This window comes from Lethenteron reissneri, chromosome 20 (genome assembly GCF_015708825.2).
Source record: "Lethenteron reissneri isolate LAM-NWPU_2019-01 chromosome 20, ASM1570882v1, whole genome shotgun sequence".
NCBI classification, from domain to species: Eukaryota; Metazoa; Chordata; class Hyperoartia; order Petromyzontiformes; family Petromyzontidae; genus Lethenteron; species Lethenteron reissneri.
In genome coordinates, this window is record NC_083798.1 from 1,883,444 (window position 1) to 1,908,387 (window position 24,944).

The 24,944-nt window shown below is 44.3% G+C and overlaps 1 protein-coding gene across 1 annotated transcript in view; it reads left to right on the forward strand.

Annotated features, from left to right (window-relative positions):
• Window positions 1-24,944, forward strand: part of LOC133344482 (uncharacterized) — a 46,872-nt gene that overhangs the window by 8,081 nt on the left and 13,847 nt on the right. Inside the window, exons 2-10 of the mRNA XM_061554457.1 lie at window positions 3,123-3,195; window positions 5,808-5,901; window positions 7,147-7,270; window positions 8,881-9,020; window positions 10,745-10,878; window positions 11,494-11,736; window positions 12,522-12,724; window positions 23,742-23,869; window positions 24,803-24,894. Of these exons, the coding sequence (XP_061410441.1) occupies window positions 3,130-3,195; window positions 5,808-5,901; window positions 7,147-7,270; window positions 8,881-9,020; window positions 10,745-10,878; window positions 11,494-11,736; window positions 12,522-12,724; window positions 23,742-23,869; window positions 24,803-24,894 (1,224 nt within the window). The 5' untranslated portion in view covers window positions 3,123-3,129. The remainder of the gene's footprint in view (window positions 1-3,122; window positions 3,196-5,807; window positions 5,902-7,146; window positions 7,271-8,880; window positions 9,021-10,744; window positions 10,879-11,493; window positions 11,737-12,521; window positions 12,725-23,741; window positions 23,870-24,802; window positions 24,895-24,944) is intronic.

The following is a 24,944-nucleotide window of genomic DNA, read 5'->3' on the forward strand; positions in this document are numbered from 1 at the left end:
AAGTTTCAAATCTAGAACTTCCCCTTAAGAGAATAACAACCTATGGTGGTGATCACCAGGCGAACTACACTAATTACAACGTAACTGCTACTACGGACCGGGACCAACAGCTTGGGTCTGGGTCCACGTGTTGGAGACTCGTTGAACGGAGAATGTAGGCGAAGGTTTCTTCCAGGATGAACAACAATCCCGGTCCCTCTCGGGACGCGGCTTATATTCTCTGCGGTGTGGCCGGCTCCGCCCTTGGCCACGACCACCTTCCAGAATCCTCGGGAAGGATCTGGGTCTCAATCACGTGACCACCCCTAGCCCCCACCTGGGGCCCCTTTGTAGACTTAACTGGTCACGTGTCCTCCCGGATCAACCAGAGTGCCATGGCCTCGAGTAACCTTATCCACGGCCGCACCCACACACCCTGTCCTGTAGGGTCGGCACTGCACGCAAAGCGTGGTGCCATCGAGCGCTATAAATCAGCGCTCACCGGGCCCCTCTAGGGCACTGCACGTTGACATCCCGCGATGTCACTGCATATGTATCGATCCCAGATATATGATATGCTGGATCAACCCTCTGACGAGGATTTGAACTTACAAGCTTTCGGTTGTGGGTCAAGTCCCTGATCACTATCTTGCCCTATCACTACCATGCCTTATCACTATCCTGCCCAATCACTATCCTAATCGATAGCCTGACTTGATGACTATCCTACCCGACTTGTTTGCAGCAGAGTGGTATAGGATTAAAATATAAACGTAGTTGATTTTGGGTCATTTTTATCAATTCTGATTCAGTCAACATTTAGTTGTAAAAGTGAACGATATCATTTACATCGCCTCACCAACATTTTGTTCCCTGCCTCTCGCTATCCTCCTCCCGTTCCCACCATCTCCTCCTTTCTCTCTCTTATACTCCTGCTTCCTCTGCCCTCACACTTGGTGTCACCTTTAACCCTTCCCTCACTCTTTCCACCCACATCGCCTCTACTACTCGTATCTGCTGCCTTCGTCTGTTCGACATCAGGACGATCCGGCCTCTCATTTTAATTTCTGCCAAACTTCTAAATCAAGCCCTGATCTTTACCCGTCTGGACTCCTGTTGTTCTCTTCTTCTTCTCGTGTCCCCTTCCACTAGAATCAACTTCCCTTGTACATTGAACAGCACTGCCCACAGACTCAACACTGCCGATAGACTCAACACTGCCTATAGACTCAGCACTGCCCATAGACTCAACACTGCCCATAGACTCAACACTGCATATAGACTCAGCACTGCCCACAAACTCAACACTGCCCATAGACTCAACACTGCCCACAAACTCAACACTGCCCACAGACTCAACACTGCCCATAGACTCAGCACTGCCCATAGACTCAGCACTCCCCACAGACTCAACACTGCCCACAGACTCAACACTGCCCATAGACTCAACACTGCCCACAGACTCAACACTGCCCACAGACTCAACACTGCCCATAGACTCAGCACTACCCACAGACTCAACACTGCCCATAGACTCAGCACTACCCACAGACTCAACACTGCACATACTCAGCACTACCCACAGACTCAACACTACCCACAGACTCAACACTGCCCACAGACTCAACACTGCCCACAGACTCAACACTGCCCACAGACTCAACACTGCACATACTCAGCACTACCCACAGACTCAACACTGCCTATAGACTCAGCACTGCCCATAGACTCAACACTGCACATACTCAGCACTACCCACAGACTCAACATTGCCCACATATTCAACACTGCCCATAGACTCAACACTGCCCATACTCAGCACTGCCCCTGTACATTAAGCAGCCCCCTTCCGTAACCTCCTTCTGTTCCTCTCACAAATCCTCACCTCTTCTCCATCACTCATTCCCTTCCTCTTCCCTCCCCTCGCCCCTCCACCCATTACTATCTCGTCGTCGTGTAGAATGTGGCAACATTGATAATCAGAAAATATACCTTCCTTTATATGTCTGTCTCTCTGCGTAATATAAGAATGTTTTTTAGAAGCTGGTGAATTGTTGCATATGTTCTCTACGAGGATGTCGATCATCAATATGTTTTGTTATGCACTCTTTAACTTTGCATCGAAATAGGACCCATACCTTCATGACAGAGTAATTGCCTATCACATCTATTTTTGATCTAATCATGTAGATTTATGAAGCGTTTTTGTCGAGCATTGCCTCAAGCATGTCTGCCTCTGCTGATGAGACACTCGATGTCAAACTGTCCAGAGTTTTGACTCAACGCTTATTAAATGATGCTCTCCAAAAGTATGAACTCCCGGCGGGCTGATGGGTTGTGTACGTGTTTTTGTTACACGGAGAGACAAAATAATGAAGGAGACGTATGCTCTGTTTGTATATTTTCATATCCATTGTCATTTGGTATTCTGTAACTGAGATAATGAGAGTGGTCACATAACCTTAAGAATGTTTAAAAAAAAATAATTGCCCGCCGTGACATTCGTCAACAGTGTTCCACAGTCAAGCTATGTGGATGTGGCGTACTGACATTGCATACGTCAATGAAGATCACGGTGTACTTATAATGATAATTATACAAGTAAAATGTGATTGTTTCCTTAACATAGAGTGCCACATATTATGGAATGCTGTCAAAGTGTAATGGTGAGTGCATTCTATTTCCAATCCAGATAGTCGCTGGTTTGATCTGATCCTCCTGGTGCCGCAGTTGACATATTGAGCACATGTATTAGCCACCACTCCACTGCCTCGATCAGCCCAGCGATGTCAATGGGTCCACCAAACCGAGTGGATGGGTAGGTCACGTGTGGTGGGATAAAGTGTGGGTATTCACACCTCTTCTAAAGTTGTCGGGCCAACGTGGAAGAGTAGGCCAAAATTACCTCTAGACAGGCCCTCTAGAGTTCCCTTTCTTGAAGGCCCTTCTGTCAGCGGTGGCATGAACAAGTTATTGCAGGGCTGCACCTTAACCTTTTTTGTATTTAGTTCGTTGCCCTTCCCCGCACCTCCGATTAGCACGGTTGGCTACGTACGGTGCGGAAGAAGTTCAACGTATAGACACACACTTAACCTTTTGTTGTTTGTGGTCTACTGTGTAAACGTGTGTGTTCATTGTGCCAGGGGAGCAATGGCGCTGCTTCAACAGATCCGCCTCCTGAGCTGGAAGAACGGGTGGACGCTCCTGCGGACCCCGGTATGCGCAGTGCAAAGACAGCGGTTACAAAGCATGCGGCGAGCTGGTGGTGCCTGCAAGGGGAATCCACACACGTAAACAATAGGCTTGTCTCCATGGATACTACTGCGACTGCCGTTGAGATCAGTTGTTTTCCAGCACAACGACACATTCAATTGTTACATAATTACTGGACATCTGTAAAAGAAAAGAACTCCAGTATAGATAAATATTGTAAAAGATCCCAACATCTGGATCTACTTTTCATTAAAACATGTGAAATTGCAAAAAAATTATAAAAAATCGAAAGTCCCTTATATATCTTCTTGGTTCTTTCGGTAAAGTCACGTAGAATGGAAATAATAAAATAATAAAAATAAAACAACAAAATTATTCTCACGACGTTTCGGCCACAACGCAAGCAGCCGTCCTCAGGTGAAGAACAGGTCTGTCAGAAAGACAGCGTCTGAATGAACACCACCAGGCTTGGCAGCGTATATTTTAGCTGGGTTGGAGGGGGAAGAGCGCCTTGACAAAGAAATTTGCAAATCAAGACGAATTTAGCATATTTATGGGAAATGCAGGTATGTGATTAGTACTACTTATGCCCGTGCATTATGCAGGATTAGCAGCAGTATAATAATGACGTTTGTTGATGTATGTACTTTAATTTATGAATAATTTAACTGTGTTTCTGCGTGCTCTGTGAAAAACAAACAATCAGAAGACAACTAATTCCATCGCTAGCGTACAGTTAAATGAAAAGGCCATTGTAGTCCTTGCCGAGCTCCACAGACGAGTTGACTCGGGTTCCAGGGCTTGTCCTGTGGCATGACGCTCACTCATCCGAGCGCGTGCCGCGCGGCGCGCCACGTGGCACGGTTCCCGGTGCCCGGACGAGGAGGTGCCAACTCGCGTGGATGCTGCCCAGTCCTCGCCCCCCTCGGCCCGCTGTGCGACCTTTATCCGTTCACAAGTGCCAGCAAGGGCGGCGTTTCAACGTGCAGTTGTTCAATGACGGCGCACGTTTGAAGAGCGTTCAATTCACTTGGAGAGTAACCAGATGCATACGCATGGCAGTTACCAATTACAGGGAACCACAGTGCAATATTCACTTTGAAAGTGCCGTCGTGACTTATAATGGGCTAAAATAATTCAAATCTAAGATAATAGTTCTTGTTTAAAGTTACTGTGAAAATTAGTCTCTCTCTTTGTGTTGGTTTAATATTACTGCATTGCAGTTATATTGTTCAAATGGGTGTTGCAGTTGCTGTACAAGTAGCATGGGAAGGCTGAACGTTTAAATACTGTTCTGGCTTTGTTCTGGCTTTGACTTACCCTTAAAATGGCTCATAAAATGAGTACCACTTTGCAGGAAGTCAATAGTGCTTGTTATGCATTATTGACTTCCTGCAATTTTTTTTGCACCGTACGTAGCTAACCGTGCTAATCGGAGATGCGGGGGGAAGGACAACAAAAGCAAACACGAAAAATGTACCCGTAAAAACAAAGTTTTTCACTATAAATCCTTTATATGCGTGTTCAATGGGCCACAACCCAGCCCACATTGGTCTTTGAAACGGGCGGCTAGAGTCCTCTCGTCCTCTGGCTTGAGATGGCTGCCACCTATTGGGTCAGATGATTGTCTGCCACCATTAAGCAATTGGTAAATAAATATGTAAAAAATTTTCCCTAAACAGTGTAAAATTTTGGGAAAAAATTTTCACGAAAATTAATTATGTGCAAAATGTCAGCTCGATTGGATCACGGGAAGTGGGTTAAAAAACGACCGAAAGATTTGCACGGTCTTAAGCAAGCAAGCAAGCACGCAAGCACGCAAGCACGCAAGCACGCAAGCAAGCAAGTTAACTTAATATAAAGGATTTAAAAATGGCTCACCCTTGCCATAGGAATCTGAAATTTACACCGCCAGATCGGGCTTGAAATAATAGATGAGACTGTCATCATTTGTGAAATATTTTTTGATAAAAATTTCTGAACCTTGAATGATGACTGCCGTCAGCCAGATGTTGTGACTACTGTGAACCGACATTGTTGCCAGCGGCACTTTGTACACTCCCTATCGCAGCAAGATTACGCCCTTCCTGGATTCGAGACCCACTCATTGGGATACTGAAATAGCTGGGCCCCATAAAAACCTCGATTGTGCAATATCTTGTCTCTGTGGAAATAATTTAGCAAGCATTTGGTGGTATACTGAGGTCTTATTTTTTTTTTGGTCCAGCATGTGCCTTTAAATTGCATTGCTTTAATGGGTGTTTACGTGCGTATTTACTGAAATTCACACCGCACGTTTCTCTGATATTGATGGTTCTAACATGCGTAGTTCTTCACACCGGATTTTTGCAGTTATTGCATTAACTATCTCATGAAGTCAGTGACAATTCGTAAATCGTCACGGAACTTGTGGTGGAGTAAAGTGTGAGTATTCACACCTCTTCCTCAAAATGTATCAATTAAATAACAAACCATCATTTTACAAACGTACACCTTTCAGATCTGATAGCTTCACTTCTCGACTTGTTATTATTTGGTTATTTTAAGTGTGAGAAATCAATGTATACATTTGTACGAATAGTCGATACTGCGTTTGTGTTTTTTTGTGTGTGCAGTTTCTGCCAATATCAGTCGTGGTGTGGCCATGTATCCTATTCATCATCATCGCCATCCTGCGAATTCAAAGCCCCCCTCAACAAAGATCTGCATGTAAGTGCCCTGCAAACTATACTGATGGACCACAGAACTAAAATTGATGTTATCTTGAGTACTATGAATGTACATTTTTTTTCATTCATTGCTTGAAATCAATTCTTATGCTCACAAGGCACACTTTAAATAGTTTGTACAGGACATTATCAGACAATAGTATTATGATGTATGCATATCATGTGCACGAGAGATACCAACCTTGCATCGAGGCCAAATGAGTGAATACGACATTGCAAATAAGGCAGAACATTTGAGAAATTATACAACGACACAAGTGAAATTACAGATAAAACAAATATTTCTTGACTTGAATCGTAAACCCTGAGTTGTGACTTGTAACCCTGAGTTGTGAGAGGTCAATGATTGAGGTGCAAGTGAATCATGCCTATTGAGTAAGCCTGCGATTGGAAATGACAATAATTTGGATACATGTAACAAATACCTACAATTACATTAAAACATAATAGCAGGGTTACTTCTCAAAATATAGTTTTTACATAAACAGGTGAACCTTACCTTATATAGGGTCAACTATTCAAGCACAGGGTATTTATGTGAGACTGGATCAGAAACTGCTTTTGAGTTCCATGATTCCTTGGCTCAAGTTGGGAAGAAAACATTTATTGTCTCTGCTCCGGAAAAAAACTTAATGAGGCTTCTCAAAACTTATTTTTGGTTTCCCCACAGTGAATTTGATCATTTGATAATGGGACTGAAATGTATTAATTATTCTTTATTAACTGGTGGAAGAAGTGGTGGTGCAGTGGTTATTGCTCTCCAGTATGAATCAGGCCACCTGACTTTGAATCCCAGCCATGGCTAACATCAATGTCAATGTGATATCTGAACCGGTCCATCTCTGCGGTGAATGTCCTGTCGGCCGTGTGCACTCATTTGGCTGTCACTCCGTCGTTAGTCCCGAACATAATGATGCCTCTGAATAAGAGGCTTTTTTATCACGGTATGTTACCTGCCGCGTAAGATTTAACTGCTCGACTTTGCATGACTGCAGCTGAGGCAACCATATAACAAGTCAAGCAAGCATTTGAAACCTCATCACACAGAACAATATTTAATAACAACATGCCTCTATATTTGAAAGCTGCTTCCAGGAGAAAAAAAATTGCTTGAAATCATGAAGAATAAAAACTGTGCTGAGAATGCACTCGGAGGCTGTCTACACATGCGGCCACGTGTTCCGCAATGTCAACTTTCGGCTGTCCACCTCTCTCCCTCCGGCAGGTTACCTGCCAGCGCAGACACTGCCAAGCGGAGGCTTTTTCCCTTTCCTGCAGTCATTGGTTTGTGACTCCGCCCCAGAGTGCAAGAACACCAGCTATCTGCACTCAAGCACTTCAAGGTCAAGGTCAGTGCATGAGACCAGGGTGATGTGCAACTTAGGAAAATGTAATTGGACAATTTTAATATCTGTGTGTAGCTCCCCCATTAACACTAATGACGTGCTTGCGTCCGGGGATGGAATTCCTTTCCAGCTCAGACCCGGCCTGCTTGCCCTTCGCCACATATTTAACCTCTTGTTGTAACAGCTCTCTCGCTGGTTCAGCAGTTCCACTGCTGGATTATTTTTTTCCGCCTGAGGACAACCGCTTGTGTTGCGATCGAAACGTCGTAATATATTATTTTTTATTCGATTTTTCTACCTACGTGACTTTACCGAAAGAACCAAAGAGTATGCATATTTATTTATTTATTATACGTCCCGGTGGTGCTTTGACGTGGAATGCCTTTACTCACGTTTGAGTTGAAATCCCTGCCAGGGTTGTGGAGGATGAACTGTGGGTGTCCTTTAGAGAGACCAAGGGTTGCCATAGGAATGTCATATTTCCACCACTGGCTACACCACCGGCTCAGGACTACGATGTGGTCACTGCCCCACAATCATTTGAGTATAAGGACATACTTTTAAGCTGTAATTATTCGATATATTCAAATAAATGCTGTAGAAATACAATAGAAACAGCGTTAAATCCCAACAAGACAACGAATCAACATTGATATGTTACCGCAGTGGGGCTTTCAGATAATATGCTGCCATATATTTCCATTACATCTTCACACCAAAAACTGACCTCATCCTACCTTGGAAGCTACACAGGTTTGAGTCTGGTGAGTACTCGAATGGTATACTGCTATGGGAATACGAGGTGATGTCGGCTTGGCTTGCAAGGTTGCCATGGCAATGCTGCATCACAATAGATTGTTAAATATATCTTTGAGGAGCTGTATTACCCGTCACATGCGTGGGTAATCCATGGGTACTCGAGTTTCACACACCAAACACCCACACAACTGGGATTGGTGGTCCGATGCCAAAGGGACACCACACCTTGACTATAAATGAGCACCACAAATTAAGTATGTGTATACTATTGATTTGTTTTTATAGAGCATTTGTTTAACAAATCTGACTTTAAAGGTCCAAACCAGTCGAAACTTTGGTGAAATGCACATTTGGACAAACGACAGACAGGGTGCATTGTTCAATTTTTATTCCACAATAATTTTTTGTATATAATTCAAAGATAAAAAAATTCCCTAAATGCGAATTTAACATAACGCATATCGAATGAGTTCCCTAACTTACAAGTTACGTAATAGCGAAATTCCGTATATCGAGTTGCCGTATAATGAGGGATGGACAGCGGTTGAGGTAACGGCGCCTCGAATTCCACGTGGGCAGCTCTGCCAATAACCACCAGTCGCCACTAAGTGACGGTGACGTCACCACGGCGCCTGTGCCAGGCCAGGTGCACTTTGAGGCCACGTGAAGTGTCGGAGGTTCGCTGACAGGAGGCCTCGGGACAGACCCAGCAGGTGCCATGGGTTGGTTGACTGAGATGACTGGTAGATGCGCAAGTTGTACCCCCTAATGCACGCACGCACGCACGATGCCCCCCCTCCCACTCCGTGTGGCACTTACACAGCGGGACATTTGCCCTCTTTGCCCACGCGCAGGTCTTTACTGTACCAAGGCACGGGGCCGGACGAGGCCATGGTGTTTCAGACGATGAAGCTAGTGCGGCTGCACAGGCAAACGGTGGACGCAGAAATGCCGAGGCTGCAGCAGGACGTGGACCGCATCTTAAGACAACTCGGTGCGTTGTTCTCTACTGTGCAATGTTGTTCAATTTGGATGTTATCTGTAGAAGGTTTCAAACAAACAAAGGAACAGAATTTGCCTTTTTGTGAAACTATGAATCACTGGAATGGGTTTGCGAAGAAAGTAATTTATGACAGTGAAACTCTTCTGATCCACAATCCTATACCGATTTATTATATTATCTGTATCCTTTAAGTAATCCATTGGATCCGTCTCATTACACTATGTAACACGATTTTTGTTCCTGGTTAGTAAGTGTTATTTTACAATTGCTTATGCCTCAAAAGTATAGAAATTGGCTATTATTCCCCACAAACTTAGCTTTTGTGACCAGGACTTTACGTGAAGGAATGACACAAATGCATAAGTTTTTTAATTGAAAATAGGTACATTTCAAAATATCACTGACCTGGTCACAAAAGCAAAGTTTGTGGGGTATAATAGCCATTTTCTGCACTTTTTAGGCATAAGCAATTAAGAAATAACACTTACTACCCATGAACAAAAAAGAATTGTGACACAGTGATATCCGTGTGTATTTTTCCGCTTTTCCGTGCAAAAGCGTAGGCAAGAGAAGTAACCCCGAAGTCTCGGCAAAGTCATCATATTATCTGCGTCTATTCACAGGATTTACCCAACCCAAATTAACCTGGCAGTGGTCTCACACGAGTATGCCAAATGTGTCAAGTTATTATAGACTAGCCTTTTGCCCATCCAAGGACGGGTGTATTGCAGTAAATCTGAAACTTGCAAGCGAAAAGCAGACCGCGACGTGATATCCATTGCATCCATTCGTGTGCAATTTGTAAGGGTTCAGTGACACAGACCTATTTCATTTTAAGGTTATAATCCCTTGTTCATCATGACGTCCTTTTTACTTCGATGTCTCAACAGCGTCACGGAGATCACGTGACGTGAGGGTTCTGCCTTTGTAGTGAGGGTTGTGAGTTGACGCCGAGGAGGGGGGAGGAGGCGCCTCGCCCCCCCATGTGGAGTGACGTTACCCGCTAATTATTATTAATGAGGGGGGTGTCCATTTGGAGGACGTCACCTGTTCATGATTATTAATGAGGGGGGCTGGTCGACGTGGAGTGACGTCACGAGCGGGACACACAGACATTCTTGGCTCATATTATTATAGATTGTGGATGGATAAGAGGAAACACCACGGAATTTTTGTACAATTCTGTGGTTATCATCTGTGGTCATTATCTGTGGAATTTACCTAACCTCAGGTGACCAAGGAGCAGGTTCTTGAAGTAGATTATTCATACTATTATCTTCCGTCAAGCACAAGAGGACTAGGCCCTGATTTAGTGGTATATGCATTGTTCGATTACCCTAAATGTAACATTCGTGTAGAATGTTAATACATTGTAAATACTCTATTCCAACATTCTTAATGCATTGGTACGAATACAGCGAGGCGCGCGTGCCAAGATGTGACGCTGACTCCACCATTTTTCTGCAGGTGCCGCGTCGCCTGTATTTGTGACATTAATAGCGCTTATCGAAGCTAAAGGAGGGTTATTGCCGGCTCTCCGTGTGAACATTGCAGAGTTGCTCTTTGAAACCGTTGCCATTTGGCGCGTCGTCGTCACGTTAGATTGCAATACCATCGCGAGTGCATTGCGTGCGCGCTCTGTAGACGTGCATACTGTGAATGTTGAACACCGACGATTGATGCCTTCTCTCTCTCACGTGGCCTTGCTCCCGTAGAGGTGAATTTCACCCAAGTGTGGGATGCCACCAATGGCACAGAGCTGGGTGAGCTGGGTGAATACCCAGCTCTGTGGAGAAACCTGTCTCACACTCTCCTTGGACGCGTGTTGTCATCCACCGGCTTCAACATGGTAAGCAAAACATCGATTCATTTTAATCATCATCATAATAATAATAACACTACCAAAACCAGAACACGTGACTGGAGTTTTATAGGTAGTATAAGAACCCAGTAGGATTGTTCTGCAAAATCATAATCATCAGCAGCTATTGGCTATCCACTGCTGGATGAATGCCTCCCTAATTGCATCAGTGGCGATTGCTATTTGAACTGATTCTAACCCCTTTCCCCCTCACCTCATCAACTTGCACTCACGAGCGTTGTTTAAAGTGTATAGAAATAACCCCACACTCACTGACAGGGCTGGGGGCGTGGAGCTTCAGCAATTGATTGGCAGGGCTGTGAAGTACACTTGCCATGTTTATCTGTGACATGGCATCCATAATCCATTGCCAGTACTTTTGTCCATCCGTTACAAGCTGTATGAGTAGCACATTCACCTGATATAGGTCATGCCAAGCATCAAGTCGTTCCTTTTACGCCAGTTGGTTACTTGCATTGGGCTTGCATTTTCTTAATTTGCTGTCTAGCCCATGATGTCAAGCGTTGGCCAATCTCCACGTACACAGCTAAACAATGTACCTTCGTTGATTTCTAAAACGGTGTTTTTTTATACACGGGGCAGGATGGGATGATTTTTGCACAGAATATGAAGATGCTTTGGTGCTCTCAGCTGACTGGGATGGCTGAGAACATTACGACAGCCCTGTCGTCCCAGCTCAGCATTTATGAGCTGAAGTACTTCATCGCCAATTCGCTGCCAACCTTCAACAGCACCATGCAAAGTTGGTGCAATAGCGATCAGTCCCTGTTGGTGGAAGCACTGAACACATTAAACCAGACAGTTACAGCCCTCAACGTCACCAAGGTAATTAATTGTATAATTGTGCTGCAATGCGCGCATGTGCAAAACAGCAGGAATGATGCGAGACTTTGTTTTTCCCATTTTGTTATATTTGGCACTGAAGGTCTCTTTGCAATTACTTTAACAGTGGACTGTCTGCATTCTAATGTAGCAAATAGGTTTTCTCTGTCTGACAACTGAAACCCATGGACGTGTGGAGCTGGTTTTCTTCGGCACAGAGACTCATCACCTTATCCATATCAATTCCAAATGTTTGTAACAGTTTCACGAATATTTGTATCACAGCATTACCCATCCGTTTTGAAATATACACGTTGCCTTTGGTATAAACGTTGCCGAACCATGCAATTCACCAGTTGATGTCATTGGCTCTTATGAATCTACGAAATAGACCTGATAAGTTATCGCCGACGGCAGGGCCACTGTTGCATTGTGGGCATTTTGAAGTCCTCTCAGCGTCTCATGGCTCATGGCTCCATGCGTTACAGGGATTGGCTCGCTTCTCCAACCCACACTCTGCCCCACTCCATCAGGAATAAGACTTCTACCAAACTATAACTTGTATCACATTTACACAGCTACTGGCTATTGACCGAGTACTGAACCATCATCTGTGCGCTGCTGTACGTACACGGGTTTCGTCATGAACACAATTATCATGAATGTCATCCACGCAGTGGTTGTGCCCCTGCCTCTCTCTTGAAACGAATTTGAGTCGCCGATTCTGTGTCCTTAGAGCGTAATGCCTCACGCACAATTTAATCTGAGAGCGCTTCTCTTGTGTCTAGATAATGGATCTGCTGTTAAATGTGAACTCGTCAATGCTCACGAAGATAGAGGACGGCATATTGATGCTGGAGGGAGTTCAGAAGCAGAGTGAATACAGCTGGCAAGGTGTTAAGGATGCATCGTCCATTCTGATGGCACTGACTGACGCTAAAGCATGGAGCAGCCTGGACAGTGTGACTGCAAGCCTCAAGGACATCAAAGCGTGAGTAAATCATGTTAACGTTAATTTCTAAATCGACCGTGTTAATTCAGAATAAGTGTAAGCGTGTGACTTTGTGCAAAACGAACTTAGAACATGGGAACAATATACCATTGAAAAAAACGTAACAGCAAGGGAGGTGGTACAGGGACTCAGAGGTCACTGTGCTGAGCCATTACCGCCGAGAGCATAGGTTCGATTCATGGATGTAGCTTCTCTTTCGTGTAGTGATCTGAAATGATTGCACAAAAGATCCCGTTACAGGAAGTCGTCGACTTACAAACGAACGAGCTTCCATGAGATGTTTAGTTTTTTTTTACCATCGACTTGCGAAAGTGAACTCGCACGTGCGAACCGAACCGCAGAACTATTTTTTTCAGTGGAACGATCCTCTGCGAGATGGAATGAGTCCCAGCTTCCCACGTGTGTGAAGTGAGTGCGTGTGTGTGCATGTGTGAAGTGAGTGTGTGTGTGCATGTGTGAAGTGAGTGTGTGTGCGTGTGTGAAGTGAGTGCGTGTGTGTGTGTGCGTGTGTGAAGTGAGTGCGTGCGTGTGTGTGCATGTGTAAAGTGAGTGCGTGCGTGTGTGTGCGTGTGTGAAGTGAGTGTGTGTGTGCGTGTGTGAAGTGAGTGTGTGTGTGCTTGTGTGAAGTGAGTACGTGTGTGTATGAAGTGAGTGTGCGTGTGTGAAGTGAGTGCGTGCGTGTGTGTGCATGTGTGAAGTGAGTGTGTGTGTGCATGTGTGAAGTGAGTGTGTGTGCGTGTGTGAAGTGAGTGCGTGCGTGTGTGAAGTGAGTGCGTGTGTGTGTGCGTGTGTGAAGTGAGTGCGTGCGTGTGTGTGCATGTGTAAAGTGAGTGCGTGCGTGTGTGTGCGTGTGTGAAGTGAGTGTGTGTGTGCGTGTGTGAAGTGAGTGTGTGTGTGTGCGTGTGTGAAGTGAGTGAGTACGTGTGTGTGTGAAGTGAGTGTGTGTGCATGTGTGAAGTGAGTGTGTGTGTGCGTGTGTGAAGTGAGTGTGCGTGTGTGAAGTGTGCGTGTGTGTGTGAAGTGAGTGTATGTGTGCATGTGTGAAGTGAGTGTGTGTGTGCGTGTGTGAAGTGAGTGCGTGTGTGTGAAGTGAGTGTGTGTGTGCGTGTGTGAAGTGAGTGCGTGTGTGTGAAGTGAGTGTGCGTGTGCGTGTGTGAAGTGAGTGCGTGTGTGTGTGCGTGTGTGAAGTGAGTGCGTGTGCGTGTGTGAAGTGAGTGCGTGTGTGTGTGAAGTGAGTGTGCGTGTGTGTGCATAGTGCAGCAGTTAGCGGCGCTGTGGTCAAATGGGTACCTGGGCCTCCCTTAGGTCGACTCGGCCTCAAATGAGTACGTACCTGGTGCGGTGTGTAATCATCGCCACTGGGGAGTCAAAGGCAGTCACAGGCGTGGTGATGGTCACCCACCCCCTTGTGTGCCGTGACGGTTTTCGCAAACAGGACTTGCCCCACCAGTTTGTTGTTATGTGTAATTGTGGTGACTCATTTTGCCCCTACTGACAAGCTAGGCAGCATTTATTTTAAACCATCGACTTGCTGTCTATACAGTATTTATCACGGTGTTACATGTGAGTGTACGATATTTCGCATTATTTATTAAATTAGCAATGCTTCCCTTTTTGTTGAGCTGCGACACATTTTATGACACTGGCCGTATGGCCAAATAAATGCAGCACTGCGTTATCGTGGTCTGACGCACGAACCGTTCCCCACTTACGAGCAGGTCTCAGGAACAGAACCCGTTCATAAGTCGGGGACTGCAAGTATATTACATTTGGGGTTTCACGACAATACTGCTCTTTCCTTCCTTACCTAACACTCTGCTTACTGCTCACCTCGCAAGAGACTTCTGCTTTATGAGTCTCTCCGGCTCCGTTGAACTTCTCTCTATTCTATCCCACCTAGACATTACCCCCCTCTCCCAAGCTAGACATCATTTGTACTGCGCGCCTATGACCAAATCACCCTGAAAGGAATCCGATATCGGAAGATATGCAGGCTTAAGCCTGGATAGTGCCTGTATAGCGCTTGGATGGGTGACCAAGGCTGGTCAGGTTGTTATAGGCTGTGGGGCGAAGTGATGTTTGACGTTTTTTTTGTCTTCTACGGAGGATCCCGTTTATCCAGTTTCTCGACTATTTTACATTGGAAGGTTCCGTAGTGAAGTGACCACAGCAGCAACGATTGCAGAGAACCAGTACAGGGTCGTGAAGGGTAACGTACTCTATTGTTGTACTTTAGTTCTACTCAACCGCATCCCAGCTGCCTGCGTCCACTAACCCGCTCTGACCACTTCGGGGAACTTTCGCTGAAAGTAACCCCTACGACCTGCACAGCGTGGGGGAGGCTCTCATCCAGCAGTGGGTTGACAAATGTGCCGAACATGTTCACGTAGACTGAGTGTATATACAAGGCGTGTAATGATGTCCCCTTAGTTGTCTTCTCTACCTCATGTGGCTCTGAGGTCAGAGTGCTGAGCTACGATTGCTGAGATCTTGGGTTTGAATCTGGGCAAGGTTTTAAAATGCAGTATGACAGGAAAAACCCCCATTGTATTTAATTCAGTGGTAATGTGGCTGCTTTCCAGCCCTGAGAATATAAAATACTGTCTCAGTTTGGCAGAGCATGTGTAAAACAATGACCCCTACTATGGAAAGGATAGAAAAGGCCACTCGAATATATGTTTTGGAAGAGCCATTCTCAAACACTGCTCATTCCTCCTCAAGATTTGTAAATGTATTCTTTGGGATGTAGCACGGTGTGATAGCACACTTGCAATATATTTGGAGGGGGAAAAACATCTATATTAAAATTAAACAATTCTATAGATCATATGTTATGAAAACACGTTTCAAGTGCCTTTACATGTGATGTGAACTCAGGTCACCTGACACTTGATTCTCAAGGCACAAAGTCGTCGCTCCGTGTTTCTGGAGGGGTTAGTTGCGGGTTTTCTTTTCTTTGAGCAAGAGTGATACTGTTGACCTAGCAAACGGACAGAGTGTATTTTCGCAGTTGTGATAGCTATCCAAGTGCCGTGTGTGTGTGTGTGGTGCAACACCATTTACCGAAGGTGTGTTAAAAAAGGGGCCGTAACCTTTTGGTCCCACTGGTTTGGTTAAGAAACACTTGCTTATAGGGCGACGCTTGATTAAAGAAATGGCACCAATTATTGGAAAATTATTAGAATGTTTTCACGTGAATGTTGACACATTGGCGTAGCGAGGAACTACATAGGGTTTGATTTTAATCAAATGCGTATGCATTGTTTACGAAGATCATTGGGAAGCGAATAACAAAATATTAAGGTTAGGGAAATGTTTCTCTATGTTTGGCTGCATGCAAACTTCTTGATCAGGTTCTGGAAAAGACCAAAGGATATTAATTACCATTATGTCTGGCTTTTGTAGACAATTACATCTGCATTCGATTTGGTAGACATTTGATGCAGTCATCCAAACTCTCACAAACCAAGGCCTAAAAAAATATTTACAAATGTTTTTAATAATAAAAACTATTTACCAAAACAAAACTGCCACACGAAGAAAGCCCCAACATATGTATGAAGATGGGAGTCAGTCCATTTGACACGTGAAATCGTCTTGATTCAGGCTAACTCCTGCTTCGTGGATTTTCCCATTTATTGGTGAAATTCTGAAAAAGTTTTAAATAAAATTGGCCTTCAATCAGGCACAAAGATTGAATATTTAGCAGTGTTTTACTGTAGTATACGAAATTGAATCGGCTAGAACGTAGATCATAAACGCTGGTACTTTTACAAGCTAATTGAAGGCGTGTGGCATTTCAAGCGCAACGGATTGGTGCGTCGCACGACCGTGCGGCTTGGGGAGGAGGCCTCATCCAGCAGCAGATCGATCATGCCCGCCGAGGGTGAAATGCTGAACGGCGATTGTTTGGGACGGCACGAGTAACATCGCACTTGTCATTTTTATGAAGGCATTTATTCCCGTTAAAGTTTTATTTCAATTCCTCTGTCAGTCGTATATTATTTTAATACGTTAATAAAGGGAGATATTATTATTATGGCAGAGAGCATGGAGGACTGCCAGCTTGACTTGCTGAGAGACAGCGATGAGAAGCCGCTCTCCTTCACTGATCCTTAGACTCTCCATTAAATGACCAATTTTTTTATTGCCAGTTGCTAGCTTACTGTAGTTGTGTAATATCTTCTCACATGCATTTCCTGACCATCCATCATCAAAAATTCCTTTCGGAAATCTTTCTATTGTAATTCCAAGTGCTCTTGTGAGTGGTTTTATTACTTATTGGTTCATAGCGCAGTCCCGGTCTCATATAAAGTTGAGTAAATTATTGGCAAAGTAGAACGAATAGTTTCAATAACACACAAAAACGTGCACGTAATATACAAACGCTCTCAAGCTATGGATTGGGCAAGCCTACGACTTCCTGAAGAACTGCATTGTGGTCATCTTGTCATATTTTGCCATCAATATATTGAGCAAATGTGATCAACCAACAGGTAGCCGTGAACTGGCATCGTCATTATTAGGACTCATCAGTGCAGTACAGTCACAGATGCTCACTGCTGCCAAGTCTGCCTCTGCGAACTTAATATATGTTGGTTCGGTACTTTTACAATACTATATGCATGGACTACAGTAGAATTTAAAATTAAAATAAGAATACATGATTGAAAACCCTTTATTAATTTGATGCTTGATGAAGGCTTCCCCACGCCTTGTTGATCATGGGGTTGTTTAACTGATGTGGCGTTATGTTAGCTACCTCACCTGGTATACAGGAGGTCGTGGGTTCGATCGCGACCCTGACGTCTCTATATTTGGAGTCTGCGTGTCTCACTCCTCGTCGACGTGTGGATTTTTTTCCGGGTCCTGCGGTTTTCCTCTCCACATTTAGAATCAACATCGCACGTTTAGAGTTTTTGGCTGCTATACATTTCTACATATGCCACAGTTCCTATGACCACTGTTACATTGTTTTTATAGCTTTATTTTAGTGATTTCCAAAACGTTTTGGTTTAGCCATGAATCCCTGCAGTCACGAAAGCTTTAAATCGAAATTTAAATCGAAATTTAGCCATATTTGTTTGTTGTAGTATAGAGTTAGACTGTCTTGTGGTTGTTATTGTTGGACTTGCATCCCACTGGGATTTTTGCACACAGCATTGATATACGGTGCTTTTTCTGGAAGACTTTGCTGTTTTTTCCTGGATTTTTCTGTTGCGTGTAGTCACTTTAAGATGTTTCTTGTTCATGTTTTTGTTTGTTGCGGTTGCACCCGAGTCAAGAGCCGAATGGCTCACAGGGCTATACCTAATAAATTAACTTCATCAGGATATTATTTTTGGCCAGGTCGCTTCTGAAAGAGAGTCACATAGCTCAGTGGGCCTTACCTGCTAAAATAAACATGGTTTAGTTTCATGACCAAATGTTCTCAAGAGGGAATGATCTAAGTAAGCATGTGCCAGAAAGCCTGAGGGGACAGGCCTAGCCAGCCCTGCCCTTTGTGTACATATGCAAATAAAAATTTCCGGAATGATTTATTATAAGTTTAGTAAACATATATACGATGAATGAACACCTTAGCCCTTAGTACTAATACCATGATATTAAGCTGGAAATGGAGCAGTGGCACAGTGGATAGCGCGCATCACTTTGAACCTGGTCACCCGCGTTTGATTCCCAGCCAGGGCTGACATCACTAAGTCGCAATGCCTAGTGTGGTGAAGTGTGGTCAAACAACCCCCACGACACAGCATGGGGAGACCTTCATCCAGCAGTGGATTGACAAAGCGCTGTAAACAAGCATAACAATAATGTTCCTGTGGAGTTTTCTTCAAATTATTTTACTTGTCGTTTTAAGTTAGATTGTGAGTTACAGTATACTTTAAGTGGAAATGCAGTGAGGTTGCATAAAAAATAAATATTGTTCAAAGGCACTGACGGAAGCTGCAAGTTAACAATGGGATGTTGGGTAACAGAAAAGGGTTAAAGGTACGTGACAAAAGCCCAGGTGTGGCTACTTGTCACGTGGCAAATCTGAGACATTTGAAAGAAAGCCACGGAATTAAACAGTTACCATGGGCATATGCCGATGGTTCCCACAATGTTTGGCGGCATATACAAGCAAGGGAGCATTGCGTAAACACGAGTTATGTAAGTAGATTATCAAATGGATTTTAAAGCAGGCCCTATCTATTATCTTGACAGCACCGGATACATCGAAGGGTGATTTAGGCATAACCTAGGGACTCTGGCCAGCTTGGAAGAGTAGGCCAATACAAACCCTCGATGAGCTTTCTACGGCTGCCTCTGGCGAGGGTCCTTCCACCAGCTGCGTCTTAATGGAGAAATCGCAGGGGTCCACCTTTGTCATGTTTTTTAATTGCTCCAAAAACTGTACGGTCAAAAAACGTCATCAATCAATCAATGTGTCGCCCTGCTTAAGAGAGCCAGTGCTCATGGCGATGGTTGATGTGGAGCCAGCTGTTGGAACTCCACCTCCCCATGCCTCTTCAAAGGATCTGATAATGTTCTACAAATTGGGTCTCATTTAAATCAATCAATCAATTCTGCCAGCTTTTCCAAACTGAATCGGGTCGTGGGGGGCAGCGACTCCTGCCAAGGGTTTCCATCCTACTCTGTCCTCCGCCAGTGGCATCAACTGTGGCTCCCGGATCGCCGGTCTCTCCACAGACAGGCGCACCACCACCACCTGGTCTTTCTAACGCGATCATGGGCTGCCTCTGGGTATTTTGCCCGGAGGAGGTCTCATTTACAGCGTTCAAAATGAACGTTACCATCCCTGGAGTGATTGAACTGAGTTAATCCTTGATTAGGACGAGCTCATGTGACTTCCGTGCCACATCCAAGTCCAATACTACTCTACTTTATCTAATGCTGTGTTACAATAGAGAAGTTACAGATCGTTGTATGACTTTTTGCATGCACTCCACACGAAACCTACGCACCGCACCTCCAATTGGCACGATTGGCTACGTACAGTGTGCCAGAAGTTCAACATCCCTACATACACAGTGCATTGACGTGGCCTGGAAAATAAAATTACTGCGTGATATTTTGTTACAGCCTTTTTTCAAAATCCATTGCTCGATGAAGGTCGTCTGACACCTCGCCACGTTGGTCACGAGGGGTCGGGGAAGGGCAGGCCGGGAATCAATTTAGCGATCACTCGCCACTGGTATTCGCCGTGCCTGGGAATTGAACTCAGATGAATTAATTGGGTTCATCGCGCGCAGTACTCTATCCACTGCTTCACCGATACCCCGATGCATGCTGTAACGAACCGTATACATGTTGAGACTGTGCGAATAGGATTTGTTCAATGATGAGTCCACTCATGTTACGGAGAAACTTGTCAACTCGCTCTCAGGGCCGAACCCTCAGGCCGTTTTTTGTGCGTTCCATCGTTGTTGTCTTACCGTCTGGAATGTGGCGCCACATTCCCATGCTTTTAAAATGTCTTCAAGGCAATGACCAGTCGCTGGGTAAACAGCGACGGGGAATGGCATGTGTCGATAAGATCTTTGTTGTCAGGTAACTTCACATTTTTTTTATCGACAATGTCGAACTCTGAATCTTGCTATACAACCAATACTTTCTTCATCAAACAAGCAATGCTTCGTTTTTATTCCATCGGCTCTTCAAAACTCAATTTGGCCTTCTCTCTCAAACGAGAATGGGGCGTTTGCTCCTCTTTGTTGGTTGCCACTCTTTACACAAAATGACTCCCATTGACTTCCAACACACTTGTGCTAATAATATAAAAGCCTTTTGCAAAACTATTGCTGTATGAAGACATATCCATGCCATGTGAGTCATGGGGATCGTTTGACCATACTTCATCATGCCGGTCAGTAAAAGTTGGAAATGGGGTGGAGGGGCAGAGATCATTTGAGGTATCACTCACCACGGATGTTACCCATGGCCAGAGATGGAACTCACGTGGCCAGATTCAGAGTTCAGTGCAGGAGGCATTGCGGCACCGCTCCACTCCAGGATAACGTCAAACACGAACCACGGATGTTACCCCTGCGGGAGGCATTGCGGCACCGCTCCACTCCAGGATAACGTCAAACACGAACCACGGATGTTACCCCTGCGGGAGGCATTGCGGCACCGCTCCACTCCAGGATAACGTCAAACACGAACCACGGATGTTACCCCTGCGGGAGGCATTGCGGCACCGCTCCACTCCAGGATAACGTCAAACACGAACCACGACGCAATGAGCAATGTCACGAGTCGGTGATACGTTTGAGCTTTTTAGCTTCTTACGAGTATGAAATGTAACCTTTCAAGTTATTACATGAGACTAGTAGAGGCCAGTCTTACGGCATAATTACACTGCTATAAATTCCTATCTTTGCTATATTATACACCTACCATTAATCTTATTTTTGACATGATATGGCTGTCAAAATGTTTGCCAGAGGTGCCAAATCAGTAGCAACATGATCCCGTTCCAAGAGAGAACAGCTATAAAGGACATAGAAGCTGAAATTATGACTAGCAATGGTGACTTTGTTCAACTCTTGAGCACACCCGAGGTGGTGATGATGATGACGATGTCAAAGGAAGGACGTGAGAGGCGTTTTAAAACCGCTGTCCAGATGTAATGGGGGATATGCCGTGTTAACATGCAAGGCTACTTGAGATGTTGGCTACATGAATTCTAAATGGTTGCTTGGAAATTGTTCTTGTGAAACCATTGCCACTCGCATCTCATTTAGAGTCCCGAATCCTTTCCCGTGACTCCTTTAAAAACACGAAATAATGCGTTGTATTTCTCACACAGACTAGCTTTCAGATGTAATTGTACAAGTATGTTTTATAGTTCAAATACATGCACAGCAATGTATACATGAAATGCCAATGCAGTAAATGCAATAATAATAAAACATTTTGAATGATGATTTTTTTCATAACTTCTGGCTAACTTGAGGTTTACTTTTTTTTTCTTGGACTGGAATATTTTTGTATGGAGGTCCCAGTAAAATCACAAGCCTCTCACGCGCTGCTAGCGACTCGCTTACACTCACAGAGAGGTGCGGTATTAAAGCGAACCTCTTCGTTCGGGTCACGAGGATGAAATATCCAGACCTTTGCGTAATTCCTATAGCAGTACTCAAAAAGAAAAAAATGTAACCTCACCCAGGCTGCTGTAAAGTTCATTGTACTCTAGAGTAGAAATGCCTCTCCCTGCCACCTGTGACTTGAATAACCGGAACATAGCAGATGATCATTAATACGTAAGTCTCCTCTACACCTGCAAGCACAGCTTTGAGGGCAACAATTTGCGCTTCTTGTTTTTTTGCAGTACCCCTCGATATCTGACCTACAGTTACCCTGACTTTTGGGTTGGGCTTGGTATTTACGTAGCGATTCATTATTTGTTTCCCCCACGAGCCACCGAGGAGTGTTTCTCAACTCACGTTGCATCAGCATCGTGCCGAGCTGTTCGGCTCGAATTGACGTTGACAATGGGGGGGCAGCGTGGAGACGTGGTTGCAGCTTAAAGTATACAGTGCACACTGTAGATGAGGCTAGTTCATTTTATAGTAAGTGACAGGAACAAACTTATCCTGGGTCAATCAGGTCAAATGAAATGCATTACATAATTGGTCTCCTCCGTGTGTGATGACGCTGCGCACTCCCCTTTTCCCCCAATGCCACAAAGGTGTGCCACATATCGTGATATCTTTTTCATGTTTTTTTTGAACGACAGCTGCATTATGAAAATCATGAACTATATAAATAAAAAAACAAGTATTGTAAATAGCTTCATAACTGGAATGTAAATATCAATCCATCACGCTGCAAGCATTCTCAAAATGAATAAATTAGACGTGTTTGTTCAATACTTTGGTTACCCACGTAAATTAAAAATAAAGTTGTGCTAAATTCCGTGCCATTTTTTGTGTCTCAGAACGTAACATTAACATTCCACCGCTGATTGTAACCTTTAAAGTGGCCGGCGTGAATGCTACATGCACTCATAGATGCTACCCAAACATACGAATAGTTCTTATTTAGGAGCCGTGCAATTTCACCCCGGACCCATCACTGACGCACCCCCACACGCACTCGCTCCCGGAGGTCACCAGGTGTCCGTTCTCTTGGTAGGGCCCGAACCTCGCACAACTCTTCATTAGCGCCGCTCGTTCTCCAGGAAGAGACAATCGAGGGCTTGCAGCCAACACAAGGTCGGGGTCCCCTCCATGCCAGAGTGTCAATGGGGTCCCCCCATGCATAATACTACTTTAACCCCCCCCTCACCCCCCCCCCCCCCGGTCATCGCACCTGATTGGCTCATAAGTGATGACATCACATTCATCCCCACCTCTACTTCAGATCGAAACAGGAGAATTTAGCCACAATTTTGACTGTCGCCTGATGATGCTGGTTGCAATTACCGGTGAAACGTCACAGGAATCGATTTGTAAATGTTGTGGAGTTACTCTCCAACACACCGGTGTGCTGAACTAGTAACTAATTGGCATGTTTTATTTATGTGACTAACCTTAGTAATCGACTGCATCGGATGGTGTTGGGTTTAACAACATATTTATATTTTCACCAAAGTATTTGAAAGAAATGCATTCTTGCACTCACAAGAATGCTGGGGCAGATGCATATCGACAATTGTTATGATTTCTGCAGTTCAGGATGCCCACAATGCAACTTTGACAACCAGAAAGTTAATACTGTACACAACTGTTAATGCTATACCGACAATTACATTCATACAAATGTAAGCATTAACCTTTGCACTAACCGTAACCTCAAATTCACTCTAGCTCTAAATTTAATTCCACCCCAGACAGTAATCTTCTTAAAATTCGGAACAAAATCCAGGTCCTCTAACAGATCTGTTTACAAGGATGTTATTCTACAGACACTCATGCAACACCTACTGTGAATTCACCTAAGTGTGAAACAGCTTTTGTTGACTCGTCGTCGAATTTATTATGCACAGGTTGGTGAATGTGAGCAAGGAGTTGACTTCAAGCTACGCTGAACTCCAGCCACCTATGGAGCTCATAGAACTCATCCTGCAAGCAGCCATCAGCATCCTTGAGCAGCCAGCAAACCCGGATAATACAGGTACTGGACTCAGATGTGGACTGACAAGATCTCCCGTACAGTCTGAATAGACTCTTCGGGAGGTTGCTTTTAGAGAGCACCTATTAAGGTCAGCACAGCACACGAGGGGGTAGGCGGCCAGCGCCACGTCCAATGCTGATGTTTACACACTGTACCAGGTACTCAATTATGAGGGAGTCGCCTTGAGAGAGGCCCAGGACCAGTTCAGATATTCATCACTGGTTGTGGCCGCAAGCAGAAATTTTACTCTGGCCACAATGGTGGCTGGATATGACGACATAAATTTGCACTGTGTCTGGCTCTTAATTCTTAATGTTTCTCATTCCTGGTATATAATTGCCAGTCACGAAAGCTCCAAATAAAATCTATATTATGCTTGATGAAACTCATAATCACACGTTGATAATATATTTAGGCTTTGGGTGTTTTCATGGTTATGAGCCCTGCTTTGTCATGAGTTTGATTTTTTAAACACCTTTGAATGAAATCCATAGTACCGTTTTTTTGGGTTAGATCACTTACATATAAATGTGTCGTTAAACCTTCCACCACCCAACACAGCCAATTAGTAAGGGTTGTCACGTAAACATAACATGCCAATTGTTTGTGAGTACAGTACACCGGTGTGTTGGAGAGCAAAGGCACAACATTTACAATCGGAGTACGACGTTTCGCAGTAATTACAACCGGCATCATCAGGCGGCAGCCAGATGATATAATTGCATTTTTAATTTGGAGACAACATTTTGAATTGTTTCTCCCGAATGAAAACATCGAATTGCTCTTTTTATCTGCAGAATAAAGTTGGTATTAAGAAAATGTAATTTTATTAAACTCATATTTTTAAAGATGTATTGCGATTAAGTGAAGCCAAGTAATAACAATCAAATATTAGACAGAGCACTGTCCTCATGATTGCTGTGTTGATTGCAGCTTGGAGGGACTGGCTGGACCAAGGAATACAGAAAGGTTTTAACAAAAGCACAAATGGAGATTCTTTTAACATCAGCCTTTCACTCTTTGAGGTAAGTTGCCATTCACTAACAGATATACACACACACACACGCGTGTGTAA